The 22,128-nt window shown below is 48.7% G+C and overlaps 7 protein-coding genes across 7 annotated transcripts; 5 read left to right on the forward strand and 2 right to left on the reverse strand.

Moving 5' to 3' along the window:
- Positions 1–779: 779 nt before the first annotated feature.
- FSST1_001073 (conserved oligomeric Golgi complex subunit 6) lies at positions 780–2,906 on the forward strand (the record flags this gene model as incomplete). The annotated part of the gene is made up of 2 exons (XM_083224678.1): positions 780–1,094; positions 1,143–2,906. The coding sequence occupies 2 exons, from the start codon at positions 780–782 to the stop codon at positions 2,904–2,906; spliced, it is 2,079 nt and encodes a 692-aa protein (XP_083091255.1).
- Positions 2,907–3,575: 669 nt separating this feature from the next.
- FSST1_001074 (uncharacterized protein) lies at positions 3,576–6,079 on the forward strand (the record flags this gene model as incomplete). The annotated part of the gene is made up of 3 exons (XM_083224689.1): positions 3,576–3,665; positions 3,725–5,804; positions 5,859–6,079. The coding sequence occupies 3 exons, from the start codon at positions 3,576–3,578 to the stop codon at positions 6,077–6,079; spliced, it is 2,391 nt and encodes a 796-aa protein (XP_083091256.1).
- Positions 6,080–6,421: 342 nt separating this feature from the next.
- On the reverse strand, positions 6,422–6,991 carry FSST1_001075 (mitochondrial 37S ribosomal protein uS17m; the record flags this gene model as incomplete). The annotated part of the gene is made up of 2 exons (XM_083224700.1): positions 6,422–6,793; positions 6,857–6,991. 2 exons carry the CDS (start codon positions 6,989–6,991, stop codon positions 6,422–6,424), a joined length of 507 nt encoding a protein of 168 aa, XP_083091257.1.
- An 808-nt stretch (positions 6,992–7,799) lies between these two features.
- On the forward strand, positions 7,800–8,700 carry FSST1_001076 (18S rRNA pseudouridine methyltransferase; the record flags this gene model as incomplete). Its single annotated transcript, XM_083224711.1, has 3 exons — positions 7,800–7,842; positions 7,911–8,170; positions 8,224–8,700. The coding sequence occupies 3 exons, from the start codon at positions 7,800–7,802 to the stop codon at positions 8,698–8,700; spliced, it is 780 nt and encodes a 259-aa protein (XP_083091258.1).
- Positions 8,701–12,785: 4,085 nt separating this feature from the next.
- FSST1_001077 (uncharacterized protein) lies at positions 12,786–15,128 on the forward strand (the record flags this gene model as incomplete). The annotated part of the gene is made up of 1 exon (XM_083224722.1): positions 12,786–15,128. The coding sequence occupies one exon, from the start codon at positions 12,786–12,788 to the stop codon at positions 15,126–15,128; it is 2,343 nt and encodes a 780-aa protein (XP_083091259.1).
- A 1,347-nt stretch (positions 15,129–16,475) lies between these two features.
- On the forward strand, positions 16,476–18,422 carry FSST1_001078 (pyridoxal phosphate-dependent transferase; the record flags this gene model as incomplete). Its single annotated transcript, XM_083224733.1, has 3 exons — positions 16,476–16,523; positions 16,594–16,688; positions 16,751–18,422. 3 exons carry the CDS (start codon positions 16,476–16,478, stop codon positions 18,420–18,422), a joined length of 1,815 nt encoding a protein of 604 aa, XP_083091260.1.
- A 292-nt stretch (positions 18,423–18,714) lies between these two features.
- Positions 18,715–20,463, reverse strand: FSST1_001079 (SPX domain-containing protein; the record flags this gene model as incomplete). Its single annotated transcript, XM_083224744.1, has 4 exons — positions 18,715–19,157; positions 19,207–20,088; positions 20,157–20,324; positions 20,421–20,463. The coding sequence occupies 4 exons, from the start codon at positions 20,461–20,463 to the stop codon at positions 18,715–18,717; spliced, it is 1,536 nt and encodes a 511-aa protein (XP_083091261.1).
- Between the last annotated feature and the right edge of the window lie 1,665 nt (positions 20,464–22,128).

Raw genomic sequence — 22,128 nt, forward strand, 5'->3', positions numbered from 1 at the left:
TGGGCATTTCGGACCACTGTCGAGATTTGATGGCGATAGAGAATGTCAAGGCGAGCTTCGTGTTGCAGGAGAATAACGAGGGGCGATATGGTTACTAGCCCAGACTTTATATGGGTTCAAAGCTTCAGGGGCTCAGTGGAATCAAAACTGAAAGCAAAATTAATCCTGAAAGTTTGGTCAGTTCGAATATAAAGACTGTTCGGTTGGTCACAAGGGGGGACCATAAGCGTGACTTGGAGCACATGCCTACCCGGAGCAACGGACAGACTTGACTCACGCAAATCCAATACCAGATGAATGGAAATATTGATTAACGCACTTACTGTGTATTAAATGCAACCGGAACTGGCTATGCGGCCAACTAGTTGACAAGAAAACGGCCAAGACACTTTGTATTCATATATGTATGCTTTGGCTTAATGGTCCAAGCATCACCAGCCGCAGGTATGACGCTACAGAGCGGTGTAAGGTTCTGCCAGACAAATGCCGATAAGACCCCACAATTCACGATTGGTCATCCACCGCCTACCCTTTCTATCTAGTAGGTACTAAGGCCACTCACGACACCGTTGCACTCGTGGAGTACCCCGTATTGCCCGTCTTATTAGGTACCCATATTTGAACTTGACAACTGTTTCCCATCACATCAACAATTGATCTTGAAATCATATCGTTCATTGAAAATTTAAGTAACTTCAACTCATGAGCTTATATGAAATGGAATAGTTCTTGTCACAGCCAGAAGTTGCCAGTACTTCGATATTCGAATCCCATTCACAATGGCTTCTTCACACCACTCTCTATCATTCAGGAGCCTTCCTTCAAGGGACAATGCCAGTTTCGTCACTTCTTTGACGGATAGCTACCCACAATCCCCAGCTACACCTAAAGGTCTCGCGTCTCTCACGTCCAAAGTTACTAGTGTTCTCTCGACCACACATTCCGATGCTGAGTTTCGGGACGCACTGTCCCTTCTTGATGAACGTGGGATTCGCAACGACGCCGAAAGTCGCCGGCGTGTCCGTTTGGACTTGCAGAGAGAGGTTATTGATAGCAACGGTGAGGTCATTGCCGAATTTGGGCGTGTAGCAGAGGTGTGTTTATTGTTTCATTTAGAGGAATTTATACCAACACGGATATAGCAACTTAGGCGGATCAAAACAACTATCGACAAACTCAACAATGGGTACGAAACAATGAAAAGCCAAGTCGTCGAGGCTCACAGACAGACACTGCCGGCACTCTCTGAGTCATCTTCTCTACTAGAGCAAAAACGACAAGTCGAGGTCAAGCAGCGCCTTCTTGGAGGCTTCAGAAAACATTTCATTATGTCTGACAATGAAGTCGCTGCCTTGACACAGACAGCCGAACCGGTAGATGACCTCTTTTTTGATGCATTGAGCAAAGCGAAAAAGATCAGCAAGGACTGCGAAATCCTACTCGGTTTTGAAAAACAGACACTAGGACTGGAGCTTATGGAGCAAATGTCGAAGAACATCAACCTCGGCTTCCAGAAACTTTACAAGTGGATTCAGCGAGAGTTCAAGACCTTGAATCTTGAAAATCCGCAAATGAACTCGTCGATCCGCCGGGCGCTTCGGGTTCTTGCTGAGCGGCCATCACTGTTCCAGAACTGTCTCGATTTCTTTTCCGAGGCGCGGGAAAGAATCCTTTCAGACTCGTTCTACACTGCGCTGACTGGTACCTCGCCATCGGGAGCTGAGGATCCTTCTGTCAAACCAATCGATATGCTGGCGCATGACCCGTTGCGCTATGTTGGAGACATGCTAGCCTGGATTCATTCGGCTACAGTTAGCGAACGTGAGGCATTAGAAATTCTCTTCGTCGCAGAGGGGGAGGAACTGGCCAAGGGGCTCAAGTCTGGACGAGATGCCGAGATATGGCGTCTTGTTGCCGAAGACGACGAAGCCGAAGCCGACTTTAATGCACTTAAAGCGCTGAATGATCTGGTAGATCGCGACATATCTGGCGCCGCTCGTGTTCTTCGTCAACGGATGGAGCAGATAATCCAGGCCAATGAGGACACCATACCGGCCTACAAACTAGCAAACCTCATCAACTTTTACCGCATTACTTTTCAGAAAACCCTTGGTCCCAACTCTAACTTAGTAGACCTAATCGGAGGATTGGAGACTGAAGCACTGAGACAATTTCGAGCCTTGGTAAGAGACCACATCGCAACTCTACAGGGTGAATTTCAACATGCTCCGTCCGACCTTGGCCCACCCGGTTTTCTGCAGGACTCGCTTAAACAATTCAAGGCAATAGCTAAAACCTATGATTCTTCGTTATCTGCTTCGGAAGATCGTGAAGGCGAATTCGAGAATGTGTTGGCAGAGGCTTTCGAACCATTCATGGCTGGCTGTGAGAACATGATCAAAAACATGAACACGCAGAATGGCGGGATCTTCCTCATCAACTGCCTGTCTTCGGCAGTGGCATGTCTAGAACCATTCGAATTTACGCAACAGAGGACCAAGCAGCTGCGTGAGAAATCAGGTGAGCAGGCTAAAGAGCTTGTTGCCAGTCAGTACCAATTCTTTCGAAAGGGTTCGGGACTGGATGCTATCTTTTCGAAATTGGAGGACGATGACAAAAGTGCTATAGCCTTGGATGAGAGAGCTCTGTCTCAGGCAAGCCATATATTAGACGACTTTCTCCCATCAGCACTTATGGATGCTATGGAGAATCTGAAACATCTCCAGGACTCTAAATTAGCACGACAAATAACTGAGGAGGCGGCAGAGCAATTCTGCAACGACTTTGAGCAGCTAGAAGAGGCCATAACGGAGGGAGATGGTGAATCGGTGGACTCGGAAGAAGACGAGGGGCTGCGGTCTATTTTCCCCAGGACAACGGCAGAAATCCGCGTCCTACTCTCTTGAGTCAGAGATATTAGATACCTAGGATTGACATCTGAAGCGGGTCAATGTCGCCAAAGACATATGTAGATCTGTACACCAACACGACATAAAAGTCGGAGTGTCATGATGTACAACATAAATGGACCGTGAATAAAACACATGTGTTGTGTGACCGGCTCCTCAAATCATTATGGCTGGCTTGTAAATTTCTCTTGTGGTCAACACTTAGGTTACTGAGTCTCATCAACAGCTGACTTATAGGTGTCGACACTACTAAGAGGTGAGGCTGCGCAAATCAGTCTGTCTACCCCGCCACCATAGATTGCTACAAGGGTGGGCGATGCTAGCCTGGACTACGTCACCGCCTACCCGAGTGGAGTTTATCTGTTATTCCATGCCCGGCCAGGCACGCGGGACGATCTACTTCATCACGAGCAACAACCGTTAATAAGGGGACCCTTCTGATAATCGACCACAAATACAATCTCTATTCACGGCACGGAATCAATCATATCATCAATCGTGAATACCTGTACGGAGAAACCTAGTTGCTCGGTGTATCCACCCGTATCTCAGCAGAACCTGCTCGCCCAAACGAACAGCATCACGACCATCTTCAACAGTCGGCGGACTTGAGCGCACCTCGTGCCAGTTTCTGGGCTACTATGGTAGTGGCCTATAGCCGGAGCCATGTTACGGAACAGGGCCCTGGCTGTTTTGCAGAAGACTTACGATGATAGCTATTTGAGTTGCTCGACTGCCATCTATTACGAAGGCCAGGTAAGGTCGAACTGTTGCGCTTACATCAATCAAAGACTAACCAGCAATGCGCCTAACAGGGAAGCGAGGCTGAAGCGATGCGACACTGGAGAGCTGCGCTGGATCAGATATACGATTACAATGCAAACCGTGCGCCTCCTTCATACAGCCCACGTACAGATACAGAGAAGGCGTTACAGGAAGCTCTTAAACAACTTGAACTACAATGTAAAGAACGAATAGATCTTCTCGAGGCTCTCAGAGTATCACGACAAGAAGATTTGACGCCGCCATCAGGCAAATTGACAAAACGTCCCAGTCTACCTGAGGGAAGGGGCTCTTTGGGACAGGGCACAATCACTGCCATGCAATACTCCGAGCTATCAAGACCATCCCTTCCGCACCGCCCATCACAGCCCCGTCGTACGTCTTCAGAGCTTGCAATAGTTGATGGACCCAGCACACATCTCGATCCAAACCTCCCAGCCCTACCGCGATCTGCTTCGCCTGGAGGACCTACTCTGCCTCCCAGACCGAACAAGACATTACGAACACCGAGTCCAGAAAAGTACACTATGCGAACCACTTTACGCTCTGGGAAACCAGGCGAAAAGTCCACCAAGCCGCGTAAACCATCCAAGCCTCTCGCCGAAGGGTCGAGCAAGGCGGCTACCTTGGCATGGAGCGCTTTGGGCTCGAGAGACAGATTTGTGCGAGGCAGTCAATCGGAATCTACTCCAGCTACTGCGAGCCCCAGCTCCCGTACTTCGCTTGAACAAACTCGAAGACCAGCACCAACACAATGGGATAGTCACTCGCGACGACTTGTTGTGCCCAGAGACCGCGATTTTGATGGAGATGTATCGGGAAATTCACGGCACTCTGACGAGTACTGCTATGCTCGCCCATCAATGCTATCGGTGTCGGCTGCTTCCAGCGCTCTCAACTCCTCCTCATACCAGGACTTGCCTTCCTCGGACGTCTATAACACTAGAAATGAGCGGCCAACAAACTCGTACAACGCAATCACCACCTCGCTATCGCCCCGAAAAGTATCTAGGCAAGAGGCAGCCAATGATATGGAGGCTGCTGATGATTCTGGGGAGGGGTCAGAGAGGAGAAGTGCTTCCAACAATCTGCCGACTAGAACCACAGCATTGAGGCCGCCAGCAAGGTCTCCGAAGCTTTCGAAGGCAAATACCGAAATCAGAGATCGCTCACGACGACGTAGTCGTAAAACCCAACAAGCCTCGGTCTCTAGTACATCCGACGATGATACAAATCGGTCTGGGCCAAAACCACGCCGCGTTAAAGCAAAGGAAGCTCCCATTCAAGCTGGCTCGGAAGTTGAAAACTCGGATGTATCCGAATCTGAAAAGAGCCCTGATGACTTGACCGAATGGAAGAATAAAAAGAAGCAAATACTTAAAAATTTGGCCCCAGGAGTTGACTCGGCGGCCGCCAAACAGATCCTGAATGATATTGTTATTCAAGGTGATGAGGTTCGTTGGAATGACGTGGCCGGTCTTGATATAGCAAAAAATGCCCTTCGCGAGACTGTCGTATATCCATTCTTGCGGCCTGATCTTTTCATGGGTCTTAGAGAACCAGCCAGAGGTATGTTGCTGTTCGGGCCACCAGGAACGGGAAAGACTATGCTCGCGAGAGCTGTGGCAACAGAATCCAAATCGACCTTTTTCTCAATTTCTGCCAGCAGTCTGACAAGCAAATACTTGGGAGAGTCGGAAAAGCTAGTGCGAGCTTTATTTGGCTTGGCACGAGCATTGGCGCCCAGTATCATCTTTGTTGATGAGATTGATTCACTATTGTCGCAAAGATCAGGCTCAGGTGAGCATGAGGCTACCATGAGAATCAAGACGGAGTTCCTCATTCAGTGGAGTGATCTTCAACGAGCGGCTGCTGGAAGAGAAACGAGTGAGAAGGACAAGGAGAGGGGAGATGCCAACCGAGTTCTTGTTCTAGCAGCGACAAATCTCCCTTGGGCTATTGACGAGGCAGCCCGAAGGCGGTTTGTACGACGACAATATATCCCATTGCCCGAACCGACTACTCGCGAGACGCAACTCCGGACTTTGCTGGGCCAGCAAAAGCACGACCTGTCAAATGAGGATATCCTCAAATTGGTGGAAATGACGGATGGTAGGCAGCTTTGAACACAAGCAAAAGTACAACCCCACTAACCAACATCTACAGGCTTTTCAGGCTCGGATATCACAGCATTAGCTAAGGACGCAGCCATGGGACCTTTGCGGTCTCTCGGAGAAGCATTATTACATATGACAATGGATGAGATTCGACCGATCCAGTTGCTTGATTTTGAAGCAAGTTTGACAACAATCAGACCCAGTGTCAGCAAAACTGGCTTAAAGGAATATGAGGATTGGGCGCAAGAGTTTGGCGAACGCGGTGGATAGATTGGAACGTGTCTTTGTATACAGTACATGATGATGAGGCACTGGTACGTTATACACACAGGAGTATCACGAAACATGGCCCGGTAGTAGACATCGGAGTCTGGGTATTAGGGTTGTAAACCGGCTAGATGTACAGTATGTCATTTTATATGTTACAAATGGTAGTTAGTTCGAAAGCCTTGTTTTCGCTGCGCAGCTCTCCCCGATATATCGTACAGAGCTTGACCGTTTGCGCGGCCGGCATGTTCTATCGCCGTGTAGGAACCGTCGAACACTATCCGTTCCGATTTCCCAATCAGAGATAGTTGTGGTCATGTGTTGTGATGTAAATATTTAGGGGATTCAGTCCACATCGTTCGTCGAGGTGTCCGGTTTGTGTTTTTGTTGGGCTTCCTTCCAAGCCTTACGCTTGGCCTCCTTCTTTTCATCTTCCGATCGCTTTTCTTCTCGTCTTTTGTTCTCTTCTTCTTGTCGTCTGGCTGCCTTCCGCTCATCCTTAGCAGCCTTCTTGGCTTCATAATCCGCTATCCTTTCCTCCAGTGTAGGTACAGGCGGACGCTCGCTGGTAGGAACACCGTAAGGTGCAATAATATCCTTGATAACGTGGCGCTTGTGCTGGGAAGTTGGCCATCCAGGGGCGATAGAAACGACATCGCCTGTCCGTAGGGACGAGTTCGGATCGTGGACTAGATAGTGTTTAGGGTCGGCGAACCACTGGGAAAATTGGTCAGTAATTTATGTTTGTTTTCTTCGGTTTTGTCAAGCAGGGTCTCTCACCTTATTGACAGTCTTATTCCACTTCTGGCCGCCTACTCGAACCTTGACAGTCTTTTCCATAAGGCCAGCAGAGACGACAACGCCTCGAAGCTCGGTCGTGACGCGGCGAGCGGCTTTGGCGACTGGTGAAGACATGATGCCGATACTTCTCCTCTTGGGCTAATTGTCAACTCGAATGTTTGGCAGGCACAAAGCGTCGCCAATTCGCCAATCGAACGTCGTCTTGGAAGTGATGCTCAAATGTTCAGTTCCCAGCTCGCAAAGGCTGATCCAAAAAAAAAAAAGCGACAGCCAATCAAGTCTGGTGTTGGCATCTGAAGGTGCTTATGTAAGATGCTCGGGAATATAGGTTCCTCCTATTGGGTCAGAGAACCTCACACGACTCACGATATCCTCACACGTGCAAGATCTGAATGCTACTCAGGTTGTAGTGCTAATGAGGAAGGTGATAATGCAGAAAAAGGGCTCAATGCCCTCAGATAAATTTAATATCCCCCGTGAGTATCCCGTGCATACTGATAAATGTATTTTAAATTCTCGCCATGTATAGAGTTTGAACTGAATATTCATGCTCCGAAGCCCGTCCGTATGTCGGGGTGCCGGGACCCGCAGACCGTAGCGTGGATATCGGAAGATGTGGGGGGCAGGATTACAAAATTTGGCTTGGCCTGAGGGTTCAACACCTTGTCAGTTCAATTAACCGTGTCAGTACCGCCCGCCGCTTTTTTTCTTTAGACGAAATTTAATCCTTGCCAACCTACTTACTAATTTCCCTTCGCGACAAACATTCATCTTCCCGAAAACAAACTCAAACACTATCGTCAGGCAATTGACCGTCTCGTGCTCATTGATCTGTGGCTTGCCTAAGACAAACTCGAGCTACCAACATCAAAGCTTTCCAAACCCCCCACTTCCTGTTGATTTTTTTTTCTCTCTCTTCATCATGTCCTCGCCCGAGCGTCGAACTGCTGGAGTCAAGCGACCTCGTAAGAACTAAGAACACTCATTATCTGCCATATCTCCAGCGCGGCTGTTGACATGTCGGAATCTCTAGGCACTCAGTCTCTTCCTCCCCCCTCGCTTCCTCAGCTGGTTGCCGAGCAGAGCACCCCCATCCCCCCAACGGATAAGGACTCTCAGCGTTTGATTGTTGTATTGTCCAATGCCAGTCTTGAGACCTATAAGGCATCTCACGGCGGTACCAGCCGCAATCGTGAGGACAAGTATTCTCTGCTCAACAGCGATGAGCACATTGGTGTCATGCGTAAGATGAATCGGGACATTAGCGATGCGCGTCCCGACATCACCCATCAGGTTTCAACTCTGAACCCTTGAGTCGGCATTCAACATGCTGACCTTTCTCTTAGTGTCTACTTACCCTCCTGGATTCTCCCATCAACAAGGCTGGCAAACTCCAGATCTACATCCATACCGCCAAGGGCGTCCTGATTGAGGTTTCTCCCTCAGTGCGCATTCCCCGAACGTTCAAGCGTTTTGCCGGTCTCATGGTGCAGCTACTGCACCGCCTGTCTATCCGCTCCACCAACTCCAACGAGAAGCTGCTTCGCGTGATTCAGAACCCCATCACCGACCACCTGCCACCCAACTGTCGCAAAGTTACGCTGAGTTTTGATGCACCACTTGTCAAGGTTCGTGAGTGGGTCGAATCTTCGAATTCCAAGGACAGCATCTGCGTTTTCGTTGGTGCTATGGCCAAGGGTGAGGATAACTTCGCCGACTCTCTTGTGGATGAGAAGATTTCTATCAGCAACTTCTCTCTGTCGGCCAGTGTTGCTTGCAGCAAGTTCTGCCACGCTGCTGAAGATGTTTGGGACATTATGTAATGTCCACCCATCCTAAGTGACGTCGGCAAGAGACCGAAACTGCGACGAACGCCAAGCGCCGGCTTGCCCAACGATGATACAACATCGTCGCTGGGAGCAAGACGGTTCGGTGGTAACTTGGAATGCCTGGGGTGTTCGCTGTCGCTTGTTTTTGCAACCAAAACATGGGGCGTTCAACATCGGGTCCAAGACGTGAATGTCGTCTTGATGGGTCTCTTCAACATGATCCACACTTTCCTCTTTGTTCTTTCTTTTCTGTTGCTCAGCGAGTCTGCTCTGTTTTGCCCCTTAGCATTTAAGGGCCATATTACCCAATTTTATCCTGGATCGGACATGCTTGCGCCTAGTCCTACCGATCTAACTAAGGAGCATCTTGTGAAATGGGCACCATCACAGGTCACGTTTGTAGCGAGTTAGAGGGATGTGGACGGACAGACAAGTCGCTCGACAGTTCAGGGGCAATCCATATGTATTATGAGGGAGGATAATGGGATGTAAGGTATTCCACAATAGGTAGCGAATAAGTGAATACGCATGTGTCACCAAACAGGCTCTGTGCTTTTACTAAAAGACGCTTTCAGTGCTGAGGCCACCAAGTGCAAAAAGCCCGCTGCAGCCGCGAATACGCATGAGGCTAAAATGGGTCGGAGTAGCACCAAATCACCCCGCAGGAGCTCCATTGGTCTCGTGTCCGTCCAAAATTACCAACAGCAGGAAGAATGAATCCAAGTGAAGCGACGGATCGATGGACACATGGCAGGCGTGGAGACTGGCAGGCGGGTCACGAAATACCGACGGGCACCCTCAGGGTATCATAAAAATTGACCGCTGGAAGCATAAGAGACGAAATTAGTAGATCGGTTTAAGCTCCTTAGACCGTAGTTCTTTGGTTACTTATTTTTATAGCCTAAGACTTAGGAAGGCCTACTCTTCTGCTACCCGCTAAGGGCACTCTTTAGAATATGCTAAAGATGCTTTGGAGTGGTTTTTTCTCGCGACCCGCCCGACTGGGCTAGATTCAGGTATGCCAACAGCACTCACCCACGTCCATCGCCAAGATAGATCGCTTTGTCAACATTAGAGGTCATCAAAAGCACCAAACATATTTCTTGGGTAATGAGACTTATATGGTAGCGTCATTTATAGTACTGGGTTGCGCTTATCTTCTTCATTCTTATGATGATGGTTGGGATTTCCAAATGCATCTTGAACAAAAAAAGCAGTGTCATTGTGGATGCGTCGAAGGATCGAAGAATGAGAGAAACTTCAGCAGACGAAAAAGTCGGCCAGGAGGTTGGTTGTGAGTTTGGGTCAAGCCTGAGGTCTGGGCGGCTGGCAAATTACAAACGCAAAGTCTACTGCGTCTACGTGTAAGCTTCGCTGTGCGTTCCACGAGACCTGGTTACCATAAAATATCGCATTGCCATTTCTTCAAGTGTTATTCTAGTTAGATAGTTACATCAATGTTGATGGATGATGCAGGAGTGAGGACTTGATCTCAAGGTACTAGGGTATCTACAGAGTATGGAATATGAGAAGCTTGATAAGGCATGAGAGCTGAAGCCCGAGGTTGGCCGGTGCAGGCCGGGGGGGCTGGATACCGGTGGAGGACGGTGGATCAAGCCGACGTCCGTGAGTCCAGCCGCTGGGCTTGACGTGGTCACGCATCGGTGGCCGGAAGTCATTGGGCCAATACAGTATCCACGAGCTATTCTCTGATGATCGTACAGTGCAGTAGAGGACGTAGAAAGCATAACCATGGCAGCACACTATCTTGCTAAAGAGTATAGTGCATATTCCCTAGATGCCCAAAGTGAGACTCTATATTGAACCGTGTCGTATCGGGTAGTTAGGTAGTTGGTCGACAGGACAGAGCTCAAGAGCTGGTTTGGAGTCCATTCCAGTCTGGCCATTTGGACTACCTTAGTACCTACTACCTACCTACTTGGAAGGTACTAGGAGGTAGGTACAAAATTGCTGCCCGTTTATCGCACCATGTTCCATAACTCCCACCTTCTGCCTGCAGGTATGGACAAGTCGTTGCCAGGATGGCACATGACGGTTTCCACAAGATATCCGGATGTATAGCATATTATTCGCGTTCAAGCTATAGAGAAGGTTTTGAGTTTATCACCGCCAACTTCTGACAACTTGCCCTCGTAATTTGATTTTGATTGATAAACGCATACAGTATATTCGCTATTCTTGATCATCTCAGTAGGTGCCCTCTACTACAGGTGGCTGGCTAGTGGCCACCTGCCTCACGTTTGGTTCAGATTTTGGAGGGTTCAGGGATGATCATGAGCGGGTGCTGCCGGATGGCGCGGGGCTAGTGGACCTACCCTTGACCCAAGACAACCTACTATACAGGAATGCGGGTACGTTCTGTGCCTAACTTGACTCTCACAGACGTCCAAGTACCGCTAGAGATGCACAAATACTGTATAATTCTAGGGCAATTACCTTTATACATGCCTGCCTCTTCAAGCTCATAACTCACAGCACATAAAGCTCTACCTGCCCGTGTTAAATCCAGGTCTTGTGGCAGCTTGATTTTATTCAGCGTGGTATAATACGACGTGATTTGAGCGACATATGCCCGCCGCACCAAATGAAGAGGACGACGGTATTGAATACAGTATACATAACTACATAAATACTCCTATGTTTGTTGACCATTGACTCCCCATGGCTAGTCTGGGTCTGGGAGGGTCAGATGTTGACGAGTCACAGAGCCACAGTCACAAGAGGTGCAGGGCTGGGCTATTCACTCGTTATGAGACGAAGCGGAGGGTTGGCTGAGACAAGACACCTGAGCCATCAGGAGTAAGACTGAACTCCTCCTAGAGGCATAGAGGGTTGAGTTGTATAGAAGTTAGTACCTATATACTAGACTAGGTAGGTACTATTTAACGTAGTACCTGGGCCAGTGTCTGCTATGTAGGTAGGTAGGTACCTAGTCTCGATTAAGAGCCCACCATCACAACACCTCTATTTTGAGGGTATTACCTGGCTGGTCTTTTCTCTTTAGCTGCATCTTCCTTTTCTTCTTTTTTCGTTGCTCCAATTACCCTCAGCATACATTGAAACAGCGTCGCCTACGTTACTGGCCTCTCCTCAAGCACCTTGTATTTTCATTTATTGTTCGTCCAGTATCCTAGCCTCAGGGACTCTCTCTTCGCATTGACTCATCTATCGGCAATCACGAGGATTATTTGTGGTTTCGGGTAGCAATCGATCTTTGATGCACCCTTGAGTATCTTGTATCTTGAACCTGGGTATTCCATCTTATCAACATAAATTGGGCGTCAAGGTGTTCCAAGCAACAAAGCCAACAGCTAGCAAGCAAGCAAGCAATTGACCGACTAGGGAGCAAACAACTCACCACCCGACTTTTGTTAGGCCACTCCAGAATACGGACCCATTCGATTGCTCCCGTCCTCCTTTTCGCACGACACTACGGATACCTCACCTTACCTTGCCTTACCTTAGCTCGCCAACTCACTTACCTCATCTCGTCTCAGTCAGGCTCAAGCTATCAGGGCACCGAATCGGATACTCTACGCCTTGGTCCTTGCCTTGGTCGCCTCTCAATCCCTACCGTTTCATTCTCGACCGCCTTCTCTCATCCACTCCGCCACCTCACCTGGCCAACATTTTGCTTGCCTTGCTGTACTTGTTAATATCTCTGGGATCATTCTTCTTTACATCCTTTCCCTTCCGACTTGTCGTCTTTTTTCCCTTCCTCTTCTTCTCTCTCTCTCTCTTCTTTTAATTGCCCCTTCCAAAAATTGGGGTTATCGTTTTAGTTGCTCCTCAGCTATCTACTACCTACTAAGATACTTTTGTTTCATCATTACTCATCATCAGTCTTTGACCGATATTCCAGTCTCCCCACTAGCCCCCGCCTCTCTTTCACACGCGCTGCTCGGCCAGTCAACACGAGCTGAGTATCTACTTTCTTTCTGAGTTTTTGGGGTTCTTACAAGACTCCAAAACCATTCGGCCAAGGCACCCGAGCGGGTACCTCACAGCAGGCAGCCGATCGGGCGCTCCTGGCGACTAAACGGGCTCTATAAGAGACCATGACTGTACCGTTTGTTGAGGTGTCGCACCTGGCATCATCCTCATCTTTCTACTCAGCCACACTTCAAATATTGGGCCTGCGATACCTGAATGAATCTCGCGATCCAAATTCATCGATCGGAACAGTCACTTACGGACTTACAGCTGGTGTCACCAAGACTGGAGGCAAACATCGCCAAGCCTTGACCGACGGGCGAGGAGAGGAAATAAAAGGGCCTCAGCCAGTGCTTCAGATTCGGGAGGTGTCTCGCCCTTTCGCCCCTGTCAGGATTTCCACGGTTGTCATTGCGGTACCAGCCCCAGGACAGATCGTTGACTTCTACGAGGCCGCGCTCACCGCGAATCCGTGGCTGGCCATTCAGACCGATGGTGACCCAATCTACCCCGGCGGCCCCAGCTCCAGACCTCGTCTAGGCATCGATGGCGGTGAACCCCCAAGGCGAGCAACAGTACGTGACCTTGATGGCAACACTATCCAGGTCGTCTATCGTCAGCCTACATGTCCCCGGGATTATTACGGTCGAGTAATCGAATGGACCTATGACGGTGCTACTCATTCGACTTATACGACTACAACCCATGTCACTCGTAAAACAACACATACCAGGAACCGCTCCTTGTCACAGCCACAGCTACAACCTGTCGCTTCCGCTCGTTCGTCCTCCTCTTCTATTGATGGGCTTCCACCCTTTCAGCCCCGCCAGTCTCCCGCCAAACACGGTCCTAACACCGTCACAGCTGCCGAGATGGCCCAACGTGCCGCCGCTCGCCCCGAGAAGGAAGACGAACCAGTATCCGTTTCGCCTCGACAGAGCTCCAATAATAACGGCCTCAGTACCACTACGGTCGTGGGCGCCATTCTAGGAGTCGCCGCTGCCGGTGCAGCTCTTACATACGGCTTTGCAAGCCACGCCGCTAAGGAACGAGAACGAAAACCAAGACAGGAATACGAGACCCAAGCCCCCCAGCTCCCCCGACGTTCGACTTTCCCCGAGAAAGCCCCGCCAGTTCACAAACTGCACCATGAAGAGCGCCGAACCGTATACGGTGACCATCCTCCTAACGCCTCACAATATCCTCCTAAAGCACTGCCCTACCGAGGTCATGGTGGCTTCCCACCTCCAGAGGTATACCCAGAAGGCTATCCATTCCAGCAGAACATGCAGAACGACTACGCACCTCGCAAAATGTCCCACCACAACTCGTACCCACCAAATAACCTTGGGTATACAGAGGAAGATAGCAGTGAAGACTCTCCGGACGAGCCACCACCCCGCCAAATACAGTATCTAACCCAGGTTCCCTACAACGAAGAGAACCCATGGACCTCTGATCCCCGAGCCAGGAGTAGGAGCAGAACCCGAAGCGTGGCAAAGAGTACGACAAGAAGCGTTGCTGCAAAAAGTGCCGCCCCAAGTACAAGGACTGTTACGAAGAGCACTGCACGGAGTGTTGCTCCCTCTCGAGCTCGATCGCCAAGTCAGGCTCCTGATGAAGGCTATGAGACAACCCAAAGCCGGCGCCCGTCAAGGCACCCAGAAGACGCTTACGAGTTTGCCGAAACACGTAGTCGCCATTCTTCAAGAGTTCGTGACGACGGGTTTGAGCCACGCAGCCGCCGCTCATCTAGGCCCCCACCTAGCGACGCCTATGACAGACGCAGTCGCAGGTCATCCCGACCACCACCGGAAGATGGTTTCGAGAGAAGCCGACGATCATCGAGGCCCCCTGTGACAGAGAAGCCACGAAGCATGCGTGCACGTAGCGAAGTAGGCGTCAGCCGTAGCAAGTCTGTTGTATTGGCCGACGATCTGCAAAGCGAGGCGCCCTTAGACCGCAAATACGACGACCGCCAAAGTCACGCGGGTTCACGCCCGCCCAAGTCATCACGATCGGTTGTTCGTGGTAATCGGCCTACGTATGACGATGAGCGAACGTACGTTTCTACCCGATCGCGTCCATCTTCCCGAGCTCCTCGTCGTTCCTCACGTACCGAGGTGGATGATGATATTATGGAAGCACCAGAGGTACCTGAAGTGCCTGATGCTCCTGAGATCCCTCTGGATCCCAACATCTACGAAGTTCCTGACGACATGATGCCAAGGGGGCAGGCCAGAAGTCGATATAATGCGCCCCGGATGGCTAGTGGGCCCGAGTACCAACATTTGGGCTTCCCAAGCAAGGCTCAGAGCTACATCTCTGCCAGGGATGTCTGTTTGCCGATGAGCGGTGTTGGCAGCAGCCACGCTGAATGGGATGACGATATGGTCAGTGTTGCTCCTAGCGACAGTATCAGCTGTGTCGGTATGAAGCCGAGCAGACGAAGCCGCAAGATACGATAAAGATGTACTATGATGACGACGAGATGCATTTTTCCCACCAGCAGTGATCAGATGACACGACTTACGAAATGATTGACTTCACAGAATGAAATGAAGGGCTGGCGGTATTCTGGCTATGCATTGGATATGAAGCCCGCGATTCCTTGTCAAGAGTTTGATTTCGAACTAAATTCAAGTGTTCTTTTGCTCTCCCCCCTTTCCCTTCCTCTCTCTCTCTCTCTCTCTTTTTTTTTCTCCCTTCCCCCTGCTTCTTCTTCTTCTTCTTCTTTTTGTTTTTCCCCGTCCACCGAGCATAGGAGGAGGCGTTATTATGAAATCACTGGGGCTTCTGCTTGGTCCAAGGCTTCTGCTTCGCAAGCCTTGATGAGTAGAGGCATTGCATTCATATTTTCCATTCTTTTTTTCCTTGAGTGAGATCCATTGGAAATATAACAGTCATGGTTTGGCCATGGGCTTGACCTCTGGTACGACTTGGCACAGGAAACGGGTTCTAAAGAATAAATACATATATAGGTACTCACAGAGATGCATTCTAGAAGGACACACTACAAACATACAATACACAAAGGACATGGCCATACTGGAGATTTGGTTCCATGGTCTATCGCTCTGTTTCCAATTCCCCACTAATACCATGTATTCCTCGCATCCGGTTCTCAAAAACCCAAACATATCTCTCATAATATGCCGCATCATCAGGATGCAGCCCACTTATAGAGAGACTCTAACAAACCGTTCGTTGGTGTTGGATGTGGGGGTCAAAGTGGACGGCGTCACAGCAAAATAGTCGTCGAGACTTTGTGTGTTTCAAAAGATGTTACTTTGGCTATGCAGTGTACTAGGGCCCATTCGCAAAGTTTCCTCCGAAAGATGCCATAGTTACACTCCCAGTATACTAGCCTAGTGTATTCGGATAAAGGAAATAGCAATATTCAGTCGAGTGGGTTCATCATCAATCAATCAACTAAACTAAACCCTCCCCCGAATTATCCTTAACGAGTCACTTGTCCCACTTTTGATTTACCACTCCTAACAAGTATAGTTCTCCAGGTTTGGAGCCTACTGTTGTGACTAGTTAAAGGCTCATAAGTGCTGTACACGGACCGGGGCTCTCCTCCGGTCTTCGGCCATTTTTCCTCTTCATCCAACCACAACGCCACCAATTCGAGTAAAAAAAAAGCCGTCTTGGTTGTATACATATCAACTTATACCTGTTAATATAACACTTATTTTCCGAAGTCCAAAAACCTATTACCAGATACAGATTAAGCTTCGTTTATCTTTTGTCTTCCCTTTCCCCCTCCACTTAATTCTTCATATCTCATCTTGAAGAAGAGCAATATCATCATGCCAGTAATTGACCTGGGCGAATCCATCCCTTCTGATACGGCACATGTGAGTCAATCTGCGCGGTCAATTTTTCCGGTCATGTGAAATAAAATTACTGATAGTCTCATCAACCCAGGCTGTCAGTGTCTCCCTTCCAACTTGGAAGGCCAATGTTGGGTACGAGGAGGGTGAAGATTGGGTTGTGAACCGTATGACTACAGGTTACCCTCGGTGAGCTATATTTCATACATCATTACGCATGGTACTCTTACTTACTGAACGTTGCCAAACAGATTTTTCGTTCACAGAGGCATCCAGGCATTTGCCAAAGAAATCGTGGATCGTTATGGCAGCCCTGGCCAGCAAGCTATGCTCTTCCCTACATCGCGAGTAGCAAATCGCTGTCTGGATTTTATAGTCCAACGGATCTCCCCTGAGATGGCGAGTCAGGTCCGCATCTTCGACTTTGCTCTTGACAAGCCAAAGGAGCTCTCTCCTGTATTAAAGAAACTCACTTCTACTATCTCTGCTGTGCTTTATCCCTCTGAGGTATTTCCTATCGCGAAACAATACTGGCAACATACTGGAGAGGGTACTTCTAGTAGGCGTGCTGAGTTTTGTCATGGTTTATTCAATGATAATCTTCTTGTCCCGGCTGTCCGTACGCGGACCCCTCCCGAAGCCGTTCAAAGCAGACCCTTTCGCGGTCCGAGACGCTACACTCGCCCTGGCTCAGTCGATGGTGTTTCTTCTCTAGTACCTTCGACACTTAAACGAACTTCCCCGGACACTCCAGTAGAGTCTATCGAGAGTTCGACATTCCTCGAGGAACGCTTTGGTAGAAACCTTGACCTGTCCATGGTCGAGCGTGCCAAGTCTGCAATTCGCAGACGTATTGCGGGTGCTATGGCTCACGAGGTAGATGTGAATAACGAACCACTACCAGCCATGACATTTAACACTCGCGGCATACCCAGCCTCGAAGAGACCGACGTCTACCTTTACCCTGCTGGCATGAACGCCATCTTCAATGCTCATCGTGCGCTACTCCATGCGAGAGAGCCGGCCGAGAGCATCAATTTTGGTTTCCCTTACGTCGACACGCTCAAGATCCTCCAAAAGTTTGGTCCTGGCTGTCTCTTCTATGGACATGCATCACCTGAAGACCTTGATGACCTGGAAGTACGATTGAAAAGGGGGGAGCGGTACCTAGGCCTCTTCTGCGAGTTTCCTGGAAACCCCCTTTTGACATGCCCTGACCTTACTCGTATCCGCAAACTTGCCGATGAGTACGATTTTGCTGTTGTGATTGATGAAACAATTGGCACCTTTGCCAACATCAACGTCCTCCCCGTTGCAGATATTGTTGTCAGCAGCTTAACCAAGATTTTCTCTGGGGATTCTAATGTTATGGGCGGAGGCCTTGTCCTCAATCCTGACAGCAAGTATTACCGAACGCTCAAGACAGCCATGGGGGAAATATACGAGGATAACTACTGGCCTGAGGATGTTGTCTTCATGGAAAGGAACAGCCGCGATTACGAATCTCGTGTGGTACGCATCAACGCGAACTCCGATGCTATTTGCGAGGTGCTACGGAACCATCCCCTTGTGAAGCGAATCTACTATCCCAAATCCAATGATTCCAGAGAACACTATGAAAAGGTCCGGCTTCCTGACGGAGGATATGGCGGTCTACTATCTGTTGTGTTCCAACGCAAGGAGTGCGCTCAGGCGTTCTTTGACGCCTTGCCACTAGCCAAGGGGCCGAGTTTGGGAACCAACTTCACACTGGTATCGCCGTATGTTCTCCTGGCACACTATCAAGAGTTGGAATGGGCGGAGTCATTTGGTGTCGACCCGTATCTTATTCGTGTCAGCGTTGGACTTGAAGACACGACTGAGCTTGGTGACATATTCACAGACGCCCTGAAGGCGGCCGAAGCTGTGTCAGCTACAAGCTAATGATGAATAGACATCAAAGGCGCTGTTCCGCTTTGGACACGTTATGTCTATATAGAGAGTTGAGGCTATTCGCCGTTATGCATGGTGTGGTGTCAACTGCTTGAGTTCAGAGAATCTGGTCGACCAAATTCATGGTCTGTTCTGGACAGAGACAATAGAAACCTCACCTGGCCTCTTCATGTTGTTAATTGCAAAGTCTATACTAATTATAATCGCTCAAGTATGTTGTGGTAGTCATGGTAGTCGTGTCATGTCGTGTCATGTCGTGTCGTGTACCAGAGCTCTAGACAGCTCACATTATGCAACATTCCTGGTGGACATAGCCAGGCCCGTAATCCTCAATTCCCCGCTCGATCTCATTTGCCCTCTCTTTCTCTTTTACTTCTTTTGCAAAATACTTCTTCATGTACTTTTGAAGTTCGTAGTCAAGGTTCATGGCAGAAGCCTTCAAAACGACGTCTGCTCTACACAGCGGGCAATGCTTCTCTTTTCGACGCTGGATCTTGATAACGCAGCGAATGCAAAAAACATGCTGGCAGTCTAAGCGGACCGGCATATATGCCACCGAAAAACAGACTGGGCAAAGGTAATCATTGAGCTGGGGAACTTTGGAGACAAGCTCTTGCGACATTTGTGCGCAGACGTCCCGAGCGATAGTGCCTGCTAGAAGCTTGTCGGAGTGAACAACAGTAGGGAACTTCCTCGCGACACCCAATGCCGTCCGTTTATCGAATTCTTGTAGAGAGTCAGTAAGATAATCGTGAAGTAACGAGGATTCGCTTACTCTTAAGAATTTTGGTGACAGCTGTCTTGTTGAGCTCTTGGAATTGCATGTTCTTGAGAAGAGACGCATTCAAGTTGATGAAGCGGGTGAAGGCCGCCTTGCTCTCGGGAAGCTTGAAATCCTGGATCAGATTCTGCTTGGTCACCTGGTCCTGAAACCATTGCAGCTGCTTCAGGGCCTTTTGGCTTGTGCGTTGTCCATGATCTTGCTCGTGCGTGGCAAAGAAAATTTCAGCGTCCAGGTAAAGCTCGAAGATTTGCCGCCAGCGCGCCAGATCGGTCTTGGAGAAACGCTTCGGCTTTACCACTTGTTCAACTTCCTTTCCGAGTGCGAAAATCTCCAAAGTCATAGTCTTCTCTTCCTCTGTTTGTAGAGCATCCAGATGGTTCACATCGCTCTGAAGCATTTCGAAAAACTCGGCGTCGAAAGTGAGAGGAACTTCGATGATTTCGTAGATTCCCGTGGTCACATCGTCCGGGGATGAAATGGGCGTGGTTTCGCCGGAGACATCATTTGGGGTCGCTGCGGAAGTTTTTTGCTGATCAGCATCGGTTGCTACTTTTTCGACGACGTTGACCTTCTCGTCGGCCAGGGTGATTGCAAGCGTCTCGTTGGCTTGTTCGGTGAGCGCATCGGTTGTTTCAGCGGAGAGTGTAACGGCAGTCTCAGCAACGGTGTCGGATGATGCTTCGTCCTTGACAGCGTCGGCGGTTTGCGCTTGGGCAGTATGTCCCGTGTGCGACCACTGGTTTTGGGACAAATTAATGGCAATCTTATTAAGAAAGTCGCGCGAATTTGGTGCAAGCGAAGCATCGATGGGGACGCCATCCTGTAGATGGACCTGGACGGTAAGCTTTGGGCGCAGGTGAGAATCGGTACCGTCTGTGGAAAGTCAGTTTTGATGGAGGGAGGGAAGGAGGGGGAAACCGTTGGAAGTACTGGGTTCATACCGTTGAGCTTATACTTCAAGGCCACAGGGGACGTTGCGTCGGGGTTCAGAAGTTCGCGCAACGTCTCAGGATCAAGTCCAAGCTCGTGCAGCTCACGGGCGACTTTCTTGAGACATTTCTTAAGTTGACTATAGGGAATTGCATGATCAACCCAATGGGCAGGAAAATCTGGGCGCTGTGTATTAGAGAAAAATGTGCCTACTAATTTAGAAGGGAATCTGAATGTGAATCATTATGTTCAGACCCATCATGGTTTAGACAAACCTTGGGCTCGAAGAGTTTCCTTAAAATCGTGTCCAAACTTCATGGCTGCCGAACTGATGCTGCACCGAATTCCAAATCTATTCGCATGAGGCACGCGACCAATTGTAGTATTGGGCGGCAGTTGGTGGCAAAAGATTTGGGACAGGGGAGCTGGAGATGCAGCGCAGTAACAACAACAAAGAGGTACTAATTCAAAAGCTTCAAGCAGAACCGAGAGATTGTATTTTGCATAAAATGAAGAAAAAGAGAAGGAGGAGGAGGAGGAGGAGGAGGAGAATGAGGGTGAAGAAGACGAAGAAAAGAGTGGGAATGGATGGTTAAAGAATCAAGTCATGAACTTGCGCCGCGTGAACGGGATTGAATTGGATCTGGGTCTGGATCTGGGCCTGGGTCTGCACATGAAGATGAACATGAGGAGTGGTTTCTAAAGTTAGGTCTTGGGTATCGATTATTGACTGACCTCGTGGGTGGAAAAGATAGGTAGGTATCTAGAAGCCCAAGTAGGCAAACCAGGGTATGTACTTTACTCGATTCAGTCTCGCCCACGTAAATGAATATCACTAACCCAGTTACTCCATGCAACACCAACCGATTTCGGGTATCTCTAGAGGTAGGTAGGTACTAAGTTTTATCTTCCGGTTTTTTTTTTTTTTGATGGTTTTTCCCCCCTTTCTACCTCACAAGACTCACCCAAGTCATGATGTATGCGCCTGAGTGGATTCTCGGCAATCTCTTCCCGGCAAAAAACAAAATAGAGAGAGGCATCTAAAAGCATGAATCAAACAAGAGCATAAAGACCCAGCTTGTCAATCCATTTTCGCTGACCGAGCCGACATTCACAATATGTATGAATCGAGACCCATCCTTTTTTCCCTCTCTCTTTTCAATTTCGATGGGGTTTGCTTTACATTATCAAGGATATTGATTGGTCCATGATATGGATCAAAAAGTGGTCAGATGATTGCTTTCAGTACGTTTGCCAGTCAAGCAGGTCATAAATTGTTCAAAACCAGCCACCATATACAGAGTATTTAATGTATATTTTAAAGTAGTCTGTGTTGTCGAAGAAACTCACAAACTCTGTCTGTGCTCGATTTAGTTTGCTGATCCTCCCTAATGCAACTGATTTGTTCCATTCAGCCTCGTGGGCGACATAAGCTTCGTTATTGGAGCAGGCAAGTTCTTTGGCTGTGAAACATTAATTTAATTATGATTAGCCTCATTCATCGACACAATGCATCTCAAGGGAACTGCTGTCGATTATAAATATCAGGGTAACATTTTTAGGTAAGAAACGGGCATAGTAGAAAAATACATACCTACTACCTTAATAGTATATGTTAGGTACATATGTGATATATGTTAGGTACATATGTGATATATGTTAGGTACATATGTGATATATGTTAGGTACATATGTGAACGAGATTTCATTAGAGTCTGACTGGATAACATCTTGAGATGAAACTGCGACAGAACTCACTAAAGAGCTGGTCATAGTGAATAATTTAACCTTATTAATAGAACTTTCTTAACCAACATTACAAGCAACTACCTAGATAGACGTCAGCGTCGTAACAATATCGGTCAACGTATGAGTAACAAGGTCCTGTTTTAAACTTAGCACCTCCTAATAAAGCAAGCTTGGATGACTCTTTGTGAATCATTCGGCATGCAGATATGATACCCGCCCGAAGCAGCGAATGAG

Source organism: Fusarium sambucinum, chromosome IV (assembly GCF_050947815.1).
Source record: "Fusarium sambucinum isolate potato_lamoka chromosome IV, whole genome shotgun sequence".
NCBI lineage: Eukaryota > Fungi > Ascomycota > Sordariomycetes > Hypocreales > Nectriaceae > Fusarium > Fusarium sambucinum.